Here is a 12791-nt window from a genome sequence, read left to right as displayed (position 1 = left end):
ATAAACCAAGACCAAAGTCTTTATAATTTCTTAGTACTAATTTATATTATATAATTAGTACTTATAATTTCCGCGACTGCTTCATCGTCGGCAAAATAATCGGCTCGAAGATTCGCGAGACTCCCTTCGCTATTCAGCTTTCAGCGATTTAGTGACAGATACTTAGGAAAATGACGTGGAGCTGTGTAAATTCACAGACGTTTGGCGCACTAGAGAGAAACATCGTCATTAAGGGAAAAAAAACTTTCGCTAATTGCTAAAAGGCTGATATTTCAGTTCTGGGAAAACTCTCGAGATAAGCAGAAAGTACGAAGTGAACGAAACGTTCCATGGACGTAATTGCGGTAAAAATTCAGCTTTTTTTTTCATTTCTTTTTCCATTCCTTTTTCGCCTTTTTTATTCTTTTTTGTTTGTAATACTACTATGAAACTGTGTATCTCGCATAGATCATTCTTCGTCCGTCGATCGTTTGATTTTTGTAAAATAAAAAGGCGAAGTTAATCTGAAATAAGATTCAACATATTTAAAAAAGATATGGAAAGAATATCGTATTTTAAGTCACTTGTTCACAAATATTTTAGAGTACCGTATAAATAGTATGTTACAAAGATATTGTGTACTGTTCCTTTATTTAAAATGATAGTTCATAAAGCAGCTTAATATTTCAACTGACAATTCTGTTATATTTCTCTTCATTCATTGTTTATCGTTACACCAACTACTAAAGTAGGTTATTATTGGCGATACAATTGTAATTGCAGATTGAATTTTATAATTTTTGAAAAGAATTGATTTGTCTTGAAAATTTAAGTAGTTATAATACCTTATTAAAATTTTTTAGACTATTGTTTAATATTAAAGTATAATTTAGCAGCCACAACTTATTGCATTATTTATTGTACAAAATGAAATGATCTGCATTCTTTGTAAATATATACAATATACATACATCACATAACGAAGCAATGTTTTTTTCAGAAGGTAGGAGCTTAATTTTTTATTGTTCTATATTATTTCTTCCTATTTTGTTACTACAAGATATAAGAAAATATTTAATAACATTGTACTTCATAAAACGAGAATTTAATATTGCATTACTTTTTTGCTTTCAAAAGTAACAATATTAATTTCATTCATAATATTGTAATATTAAATTCGAATACAAGTTATAGTTTCGAATCTACATATGCATTTATGATACTTAACATTCTACAAGTATATTTATATCTCAACTATATGACAATCAACGTATTCATGAAAATTATTATTACTTACTAATTCTTTTTGTAATTTCAAATGAATTTTATTATTTATTTACTCAGACTCCAAAATAATTATACTTTGCTTAAAATAGTGTCTGAGAGCATACATTTACATTTAAAATAATTTATCATAAAAGTCTATTGTAACACCCGAGTTCTTTAATTCACCAAACTAATTTCTAAATATTTTTTCAGAAGGTTCATACGTATTCCTCTGAATTTTTACAAAATTTCAATCTAAAAGTACTTTCCCATATTTTTATAAAGACTAGAATGATTATTTAGTCAATGTATTTTTTAATTTAAGTGACCAAACATTTATTAATACATATATCTTAATCCGAATTGAAAAATTACTATATTTAATTATTAATTAATATATGTATATTTATATATAAATGAGAAAAGATGGCAATGTTATATAAACGTAAATACATTTTTAAATGCTGTCTAAAAACATGACAGGTGGCGAGTAGGAAGATTTAAAATATAATGTAATGTACTGTAATTGTAGATTTATTTTATTCATGTGCATAAGGAAAACGGTTTAGTATATTATAAAAATTAATACTTGATAAGAATGAACAGCAGAAATAAAAGATGTAGTTTCTCAAATTGCACATAATTGATTAAGTTCAATTTTTCAATTCTGCAAACCTTCAAAAACATTTTAAAGAAAAATATAAAAAATTATCATTAATAAAATTAAACAATGAATAAATAACACTATTTGACCTTATATGTAACTTTTATTATGATTAAAAATAACGTATATTAATTATTTGCTTATTTAAATGGAAAATTCAAATTATAGGTAAATATTCTACTATTCCAAAAAAAGTGTACAAATTGCAAAAGATAATTTTGTTCCCTTTAAATCATATTCCAGTTTTTTACTTATCAATTTTGAAATATTTTCGAAGTTCAAATGATTATAATATATATATATATATATAAGTATATATGTATGTATGTATAAACATTATTCTATATATATGTCGGAGATGAAAGAACACCGGAACCCCTCCTTGGATTCGCGGGAATACCGTAACTTTCTAACTTAGATTAAACAAATGTCGCTCCGATTGTTCGAGATTTATGATTATGAGCTTGGGCTCGAGGCGACAATCAATCGCCGAACGTAGCCGCGGTCAAAGGGATGAACGTTTTGTCTAACAAAGGCACAGAGTAACTCTATACCTCTCCTTAAAAGAAATAGTCGTAGCGGCACGGGGCAGTAAATATTTCAATGGTTTCTGTCCCGTGGCTCGCCACACGCAGATTCTATCCTCCGGGTAAGATGATCTCCAGATGTCAACATATCTCCGCAGTATATGTTTAGCTAACGTGAGGACCCGCAATAAATCTTAAAATTTAGTCAAGCAAAGTCCTTCATATAGACAAGCAGCCTTTGTTGCAACTACGGGAAGATAGGAGAAACCTATCTTCCACGAACGATGCCCCTCGTCAACAACCTCCCCTCAAGGGCGATCAGCATCTCTTTCAAAACGCCGATATGGAGATCGACCAATTAGCAACAGCGCTAATTTCCCTCACCTTTGAAACGAAAGCTTTCTTTGACGAATCCGAGGATCTCATATCCTTAGACCCACCCATTATAGTTTTCCTCGACGGCATCGTCGAGACGGAGAGTTACTCTCCGGTACGATCTCGACGACGATTCAAGTAACTCTCAGATACGCAGTGATTGCCCCATGCATTAACATTGAGTACAACTTAGACGCTAAAGAAGAGTAGAGTTCGTCATCCCGTTGACCGTGGATTCGTTATTGAGCCTAGGATCATTGTCATTAGCTTCTCGAGTATCTAATTATCGCGATTACTTGTCCAATTCCATCATAGTCATATTTGCCCTAGTAAATATCTCCTCTATTGCATAATGATCACGTCTAGTGGCAATAGGGATTCGTTTCACGCCCTTAACCCTAACTCTAACCTTAACACAAACCCGACATATATATATATATATATATATAGACTAAATTGTTAAAAAATTTTCGATAATTTAATCGAGATTACCTTTTGAATAATAATTACGGGACCAAGTTTCAAATTATATCTAAATGATCCATAAATTGTTTTTAAAATATTTTTAAAGTACGAATTATTTTTAAATTATTTAAAAATTTCCTATAATTTAATTAAAATTAATTATCGAATATTAATTACACGATCACATTTAACGCAAATTAAACTGTCATGGTTTGATTGCATACGTTTTTGAAATAACTGACGTTTCAATGAACCGTTCCAAATAGATTAGTCAACTGGCAACTACAGATATTGCTTGATAAAGCAGTTTAAATTTACTGGCTACAAATAGCTGTCACCTACACTCTACAGAACAGAATTAAATTGCCGAAGCGTTTACCTCGTCTGACTGCCAACAGTATACGAGCTTCTATAGAAGCCTTGCAAGTGGTCATTCAGATAACCAACAAACTTTAGATGCACCACGTATTGCTTGCCACTCTTCAACGTGTCCGACGTTCTAATCACGTAAAACTGCCGTTCAGTGTCGTTTCTCTGCTCCACGATTCTGATTATCTTCTCCACTTTCTCGATTTCCGAATACTCCTTAATATTCGTGAAACTTTCATTGATATGCATATCCACCGCGTGGAGCGTCACATTTTCCGTGTCTTCCGTAACGTTCACTAGAATTTTTACCTGAAAATATAAAAATTATTTTAATTTCTGCAGTGTGACATGTTTTCCTAAAAGTAACACAGAATCATGAAAGTGTTTCAACATCTATAGAAAGTCTTCGTGAATGTATTATTTATAAAGAACATTTTGAAATTTCATTAGCATTGTATCGAGATGCGACTATCGTGATTAACATACTCATAAAATTTGAAACGAATCTGAAAATATATATACAAGTTACAAGACATTTATTGTAATCATACACTTTACAAAAATCGTCCAAGTCATTAAATTATTCATTAGTCATAGACATAGTCATTAATATAATTATAAGCCAAAATATTTAGTGAAATCATCTGTAGTATTAATTATATGTTACATAATGGTGTGGCGGCACATGAGCACGGAACTTTCCAACGACTTCGCGACACAAAGCGCTATATCTTCAAAGCGACGCGCCTAATGTGCCATCAATATTCCTATGGTTCTTCCGCCGAATGTTTGGGAGAATGCACGCGCGGCAGCCGCCGCGGTACATCTAATAAACGCGTGTGTAGTAGGGATATCGAAGGGCAACTAAGAAAAGAATCCATTTGGTTTCAAACAAAGAGTCATTCTGCCCCAAGCCGCGAAGTGCGAAAGGTTCAGTATCATAGCGAACCAAACACAAGCCGAGATACGCAATTGTAAACTCTCGATAGTTAATCATAAGTGTGAATCGTATGAATTGTTGACACGTTGATTGTTAATAGTAATAAACTTTTTGTTGAACATCGGAGTATTCCTTCCGCACCTATCACGACATACCACCTCAATGGTTCAATTATATGGTATAAGACCTCCATTAATTGACAATAGAGCACACGCACATATATACATCTAATTTCATTGTTAATGTGGATCCATTAATATTGTATTTATGTATATAATCATTAATAATGATCTAATGATATAAAGATAGCAGACTGTTTCCTATCTTTTTCATTTATTCTTAAGATGATGAAATTAAGAAATTATTTCCAAAAGTTCCCAATATTTATGCATTACACATATATCTTGTAAAATTCATTCGTTAATTTTTATTTTTGTGTAATTATTATAAAGAAACAACACCAGTTCACCAAGTGGTGAAAGAGCCACTGTAACTAGAAAGTTTGGAGCGCCATCTACTATGAGTGTAGTTTACAAAACTACAGTGAAAACTTGTACAATTTTATGCACTACACACATAATAGTTTTGTTTACGAACTTGCATGGGCTCCTCTTTATTAGTATTTATAAAATATATAATTATTTATATCTATTTTCCTCTTTATATTCATACGTTTAATCCTTTTTATTTGTATAAAATTATTGAAATTACTATTATGTGATATCTCTGACGTCTGGTAAGAATGATTATATTGAAGAAGGAAAAATATGGCGAGAAAAAATCCCAAACTTTCTGTTTTTACAGGCTATTTCACTCCTACGTGAACTTGTAATCATCATCCTAGTTTTTAATACCGTTTATATGGATGCGTAAAGGAAAAGATTAAACATCGACATATCGTCCATCACTTGTTCTACATCTTCTGAATTAAAATACTTTCAGGGCACCAGAATTCGTCGCTCTTTTGATCTGTTAGGCAAAGAAGAAACAATTCCCGTTTGATAGTTTCATGATTATTTCACTAATATTTCAAAAAATTAATATACAGAGGCATCCTTGAGAATTAAGCTTTTGTACAAAAAATAACTTTCACTGAATGCAATTCTTGCTTGTTTTCCGATTCGTTAACGAGTTCATTGTTTGTTTGTGAGAATATCGCAGGATAAGTATTTAGATTCATAAAAAGTGCAACTGCTTCATTTAAAAACACAGAAATAAACTCACAAATGTATGTTCGTAGCACGTAGTACGTTCCAAACCACACAACTTCCTGTCATAAACCGCATTACAATTATAAAATGACACAAAGGCTTCAACGTGTTACTAGGATTATGATAATTCCTTATCCTAAATTGAAAGAATTAAATTTAAAATGAAAATTTCCTACCATCTCTTTTATCAAATAAGACATCGATGGATTTGATTTTTTTTTTTACAAACTAAAAAACTAATCGGCTATATCTGTTTACTAAAACACCTACTTCCCTCGAAATCTCCTCGTAGTTATATACAATTGTAATTACTTTTATGGAAAATGTGAATATTGGATTAGAATTATATTCTAAGGAATGTATTTTTAACATATTTTCTTTACGCTATTGAAAGTGTTTTTTTATGTAAACATAACAGACAAGATGCAGATTACTTAGTCTTTATTATACCAGGGCGTAATGTATGAAATATTTGTTGTCTGTCTTCGCTTAGAATAAGAATAATTTTTGTTTTGTATTATAACGCATTTAATAATAGAAGTATTAAAAAGTATTATATAGAAAAATTGGTTTTTCTAACATTAAGTTTGTTGGAATGTATGTTAAATCTCTCTATCAAGAGAGTTTACTGTTTCGAGATTCTGAGGTAAGTGCTATACGGCTCCACACAGTTCGCTTACTAAGACTGGGTCAATGCCTTTCTCACTCCATGGTCAAATTCCCTAGAGAAAGTGTCTATTTTTTGGCAATGCGATTAAATCCCAACCCATCTAATGCATCTTCTAAACCAGCGCCGTCCAAAATTATCTCCCGAGGGACAAATATCGTTCTCATCAACACTTTAAATGAATACGTCGCGCTTTTTATTCATTAGAATTCTAGACTCATGATTGAATTCTTAGGCTGCATATCCATTTGTTGCTTATCACTGTTGCATATTAATGTGGATGGGCAAATATTGTATTATTCTGTATCGAAATGTGATCCAAAGACAGAATGGATCAATCGGTTATTTGCCGGGTTTTGTCTTTATATCAAAGTCCGTGGACATACAGAAAAGTAATGTGGTAAAGCAGTTACGACTGATAGACAAAACAAGTGAATTGTCCTTCCCTATATCCGCGGCCAAAGGAAAGGATGATGCGATATAGTCCACTCAAATCAGCCTCAAAGAAGGCCAAATTCAATATTAAATTTTCTTATGCGATCTTATAGAAATCATGTTCAGGGACAAATCCTATGTGTTTAGCACTCAAGATTATGGGGTTAGGAAACTCAAGATTTCTTGCATAAAATTTGTGAACAATCTCCAGAGTTATCGAAAACAGCTCTTTTTTTACATATAACAGTGATTGTTATAGTTGGTTCATAAAAGTTTCTAATGAAAATTGTAGCTATTGAAAATATCTATCATATGAGATGTTATATTTTAAGATTGGTTAATTCGTTTAGTCGTAAATAAATAAAAACCGCTTAAAATTGCACTAGTTTCAATTGACGATTATTCATGTAAAACTGAGAATGCGAAATTGAAACTTGGTGAAAATGTAGTTTTCGTTATTCTTAAAAAGTGTGCAAAGTTTCATCTTCAAATATTTAATATTTTGCAAAAAGCTATTTAACAACCAAAAATACAATGTTCGGAATTCGTACAGTAACTGGCAAAGGTACGAATCGTTTATTATCGAAAAACTGTGATATCATGTACAATTAGAAACTAATCGATTTTTTAATTGTAAACTATTTAAAAATGGCACCAAAAATTGTACATCATTTTACTTTTTTTACAAGTCTATTAACATTGATAGAACACGTTAAGACAACACAGAGGATTTATTTAGAGGATGACATTTGTGGTTAATGTAGTAACAATTTCATTTTTCTTAATGTTCGTTATAAAAGTATATAGAGGCAATGCTAATGATTATAACCAACAATAAATTAATGATGGTAGTAAAAAATTAAGCGTAAACAACTAAAAATTTATGTATTCTGAAATCAATTTATTTTTAAATTATGTTTCTGAATTAATAAATGTCTCAATGAAGTATACTAAATTAAGCTGAAGATCCACTGAGGTTAATTTAAGCCAATCCAAGCGCAGCCCGTCCAAGCTGCGCCATGCTAAATTGCCATGGTTCTTGACACAGACCCTTTGTACATATCTGTATCACAAGGTTCGCCTCCGGTTTTACAATGTACAGCAGTGCACATGCGGTTCAGGAAAGCTCCTTGTAGGGTTGCTGCAAATTTATGAAGCGCTCGGCGCATCTGGGTCATGAGATGTGCCGAACATTGCACATTATAGTGAAAAAAACAAAGAGATTTGGATTGGTAGATCATGGGTCATAATTATATGTAAATTATTCGTTATTTACGATTAAAATTTGTTATCTATTATTCATTATGCGTGTATTTATTAAACTTGTCCTTTTAAAAATTAGAGTGTTCGGTGATTAAGGGATTACAAACTATTTTCCAAATGGTTGATTAATAAATACATTGTAACGTATGAAAGACAAAGGCAAAAATACCGCTTCATGTCTTTCCTTGTTTTTTACATGATAAAATAAAGTATGGATACGTATGCAACGGTAATACGTAACGGTGATACGCAACGGTGATACGCAACGGTGACACGCAACGGTGATACGCAACGGTGATACGCAACGGTGATACGCAATGGTGATACGCAATGGTGATACGCAACGTTAATACGCAACGGTGATACGCAACGGTAATACGCAACGATCATATGTAACGATCATACGTAACGATGATATGCAACAAATGGATATGCACCTTTTTAGCATCGTGCGGTTTCTTTGATGTCAAACGAGCACATTATACGAAATAAGAGATGGGATATCGTAAATAGTCTTATTATCGACATCTCATAGCTCAATCACTTCGAGTCGCCGGCTACCTACTTTACATACGTTCGCTCAAGCCAAATTTTTACTGAGCCTGACCACTCACTCATAAATTTCGGTATGGCTAAGTAGCGGTGGGCTATCTGCCATAATATTGTTAAAGAAATGCATTGTCGCTATCATGTAGGATCTCATTGTAAAAATTATATTTAATATTATTTTTGAAAGCAATGTTGTCTTAAATTATATTAAACCTTTACAAAATATATAATAAAATAAATATTTTAAAAAATGATATCTTACTACACAAAATGGAAAAAATTAAGAAAACAAGGTGTACAATTGCGTTTTACTGAGAAATGTAAGGTACACATTCAAATATTTTTAAGAATTTACAGATAAGTTAAAAATGCCGCAATCGAGTACGCACAGTATTTACAGAGTTTAAGCGAAATTGTAATCATACAGTTGGAATGAGTGTTTGAGATACTTTCACGATACGTGAAAATATAGCAGTTAATGTTACGCCGAGTGCAATAACATCATATTTTCAAACAGAACTATTAGTTATAAATATTTAATCAGTGCGAGTGTCCGACTACGGCAGTTTTAAACTCCATCACCTATCTGTAAATTCGGTAATTTAATATTATCATTCTACATTTAATTATTTAGAAATATCTGAACGAGCATCTCATATTTCTGAGTAAAACACATACCATCTTGTCTTTTTCATTTTTTTAGTTTTAGGTAGTCGGATATCATTTTTAAAAATATTTACTTTATCTTAGCTTAATCCTTTTTTAACTGTTTTATAATTATAAATTATTCATTTTCAATTTATCTATCTGCACATGTATTATCTATTTATGATATAACTTTCCTATAAATGTCTATAAATAAATGATTTGAAATATGATAACGAATAATAGTTGTTTCTAATGTCATTTTGGGTTAAGTATAGTTCTATTTGTTGTTTTTGTACTCAAAATAGCATTATTTATTAAATATATATGTCGGAGATAAAAGGACATCGGGACCTTTCTTTTGGAATGTTTAAGAAGGTTCCCAATACTTTAGTCCAGACTTTTTATTATAGCTACACTTAAATACTAAAACTGAGAAATAGTTGTTTATGTTCTAATCCGAGTATGGGTGCCCGAGATTTATAACAGTGGGCTTTGACTCGATGTGACATAACGGGTCGCTGAACGTAGCCACGGTCACGGGAGGGACGTGTACCTAACAGAGGGACGGAATAATTATATAGCTCTCCTTAAAAACAAAGATTAACCCGAGAAGTACAGAGAGGTACGGAGAGGAGTATATAAGGGCAGTTCCCTTGGACTGAGGTTCGGTCCGCTAAGTTCTACTTGTACAATGGACAAGTACGTTGAGTCACACCAGAATCGTAGATCAAATCGCATTCGTCATTCTGTTGACCGTGGATTCGTTATCGAACCTAAATTCATTGTCATCAACATCTCGATCATCTCATCACCTCTGTTACTTGTTAAACTCTGTAGTAATTACATTTGTATCAGTAAGATATCATCTATAATACATAACAACGATGGCTAATTCACGTGAAGATACGTTATACGCCCGTAACTCCAATGATAACCCGACATATATATGAAACATCTGCAGTAAATAGCAAGTGATAAATAACAGGATGTATCCTCTAAGATCAACTACCATTGTTTCAAACGAAAGTTACAAATGTTTCGAACAAAAGTTAGTTAGTTTTCAGCCTGGCAGATATTTTGATATTAAACACTTTCAAAATTCGTTTTCGATAAAAAATCAGTCATCGTAATTTTTTTAAATTATACCATTTATTTTGGATTTTACAGAGTAGCTACCGTCAAGATGAAATCAACGACTTAATATACTGTGAACTTATTATTATTATGATGACTTTGAACGAGGTAGTTCATTGTAACGTATACTGCAAAAGAGTATTATTGTTATTGCTGGATTTTGGAAATAAACTTATTAGTTTGACAGTCTTAATTAAATTATATATTTTCTGAATTCTGAATGTAATTTGACCGAAGTAAAGTAATTTTCCATGTTGTTTCTCGTTACTGCACTTAAGTTTCTAAATTCAAGGTCATCTCAAGGCCATAGCATAGTAGGTAATCGCTAAATTCGTTAACTACAACGTAGCTATAACTCTATCAAGTTCATAATATATAATGCCATTTAAAAAAAATGAAGATGACCTGGATTTCCTGTTAAATAAAATCCGATATACTGCAGAGCTTACAGCATTCTCGCAACGTACACGAATCGATTGAAACCTAAATAAAAGTCGGTAAAATTATACATGTTATAAACATATCTAATGAACAAAAACATTCAGGCTAGACACAATACCCTCCTCCTAGCATAGTGGGATAAAAATTGTTTTTTGTCCATTCTTTATTTTCAGAACTAGTATCTGTATCACATATCATAGCAAGAAAATTTAGAAAACCAACGACACATAATATATGCACTACGTCCATCAACGACCCTTTTCAAAGGCAATATTAACATTATAATATTCGATTTAACCGCAGAAGAACTCAATTTAAATAAAAAAAAGTTACTCAAATTTGTGAGTATTCATCACCATTACAAAGAAAATACTAAAGAAATTTCATAGCGTTTTGAACTAAAAAATAAAAATAAAAAATACACAGCACGCAAAGAAAATGGATGAATGTTAAATTTTATGTATATAAATCGTGTATGCGAACGAATAATATGTGTACATTGCTCAAAATTATTAGAGAATTACCACTATGAAGGATACTTGTATTGACAAGTCAAAAAAACAAAATTTATGTTACTAAAGTAAAAAAATCCTAGAACCTTGACAGATTAATATATTAAATCGTATGATAGTGGCAGTGTGATTATAAACTATAAGCGTACATGTTACGACGCATGAAAATGTCCGCGTCGCGCGGACATTTTCATTGCCTGACCGTCAAGGCCTAAGCACCATAAACCATAAACCGAGTCTTATTAGCTTGCAGGAAACTTTAATTCTGCAAGTATTTTCGGTTTATAACTGATACTTAAAAGGTTCTTAGGTCTATTGTACGTTCTTACAGATTACGGAGAAAGCTGGTAGTTATCACGGGAAAAACCGGTAATTATATAATAGGGAAAACCAGACATTTATATTAGGTCATCCCGTAAGTTCGTTCCGTATTTCGAGCGGTTGTATATGTTAAAATTATTTACATACCTTTCAATTTCATGAAAAAATGTAATCCCCCTCTCGTTGTACAACTTCTTCCCATTTTTCAAGTGCATTGGTCCCTTATTGCCGTATGTTTATAAATCGACACATGAAATGTATACACAAAAGTCGGCACGAACATACGGGATGATCTAATATAATAGAAATGTCTGGATTTTCCCATGAGTCATGTTGGTAGGGTGCTTACACCTCCCATTTTCAATCATCGACGTCTTAGCCAATGGATAGCATGGATCCTTGTCCTCACTTTCATAACGAAAAGTCTGAACAACGAATCAGCTTCCTTCGTTCAAAAAGCACACCCATACTGAGCTTTCCTCCGTAATCACATCAGAACGAGTTCTCAGAGTTCCTTCGGCTCTCACAGCTCTCAGAGTTCCGACAGTTCCTTCAGCTCTCACTATGCCTAGAGTTCCTAGAGTCCCCATAGCTCTCAGAGTTCCTACATCTCTCAGAGTTCCTACATTACCGGCTGTTCCTACTGCTCCTACTTCTACTGCTTCTACGCCATCAGGAGGGTCACTATATTGGTTCTCATAACCAACGAACAGTCAAAGTTAACATATACACGGATTCTCTCATCTACGAATAATCCTTTTCTTCGTTACCTGTATCTTAATCAGCGGCGTTACTAATTTGTGTGATTGTACAAATTGTTGGAAATATATATTTTTATAATTCTGTGAATCACAGTGTTATACTACAACAACTACCCCTATTATCCTAACCGAAATAAGGGGATCGAACTATTCGTGGTGTCGATTATTACAATCGTAACAGGAATTTACGACTCCCGTTGACGCATATTCTAGCGACCGCGTCTCCCAGCGATAGTTCCAAAATACAGTACATGAAAATTTATA

At 32.4% G+C, this 12791-nt stretch overlaps 1 protein-coding gene across 2 annotated transcripts in view; it reads right to left on the bottom strand.

Moving 5' to 3' along the window:
• The window catches only part of LOC100642906 (aminopeptidase N), a 59478-nt gene that overhangs the window by 33366 nt on the left and 13321 nt on the right, over nucleotides 1–12791 (bottom strand). For both annotated transcript variants that reach the window (XM_048406993.1, XM_048406992.1), the window contains exon 3: nucleotides 3656–3954. In XM_048406993.1, coding sequence (XP_048262950.1) covers nucleotides 3656–3954 — 299 coding nt within the window. The remainder of the gene's footprint in view (nucleotides 1–3655; nucleotides 3955–12791) is intronic.

Source organism: Bombus terrestris, chromosome 7, assembly GCF_910591885.1.
Source record: "Bombus terrestris chromosome 7, iyBomTerr1.2, whole genome shotgun sequence".
Lineage (NCBI taxonomy): Eukaryota > Metazoa > Arthropoda > Insecta > Hymenoptera > Apidae > Bombus > Bombus terrestris.
Note: the sequence above shows the minus strand (reverse complement) of the source record. Positions and strands in the feature narration are given on the sequence as shown.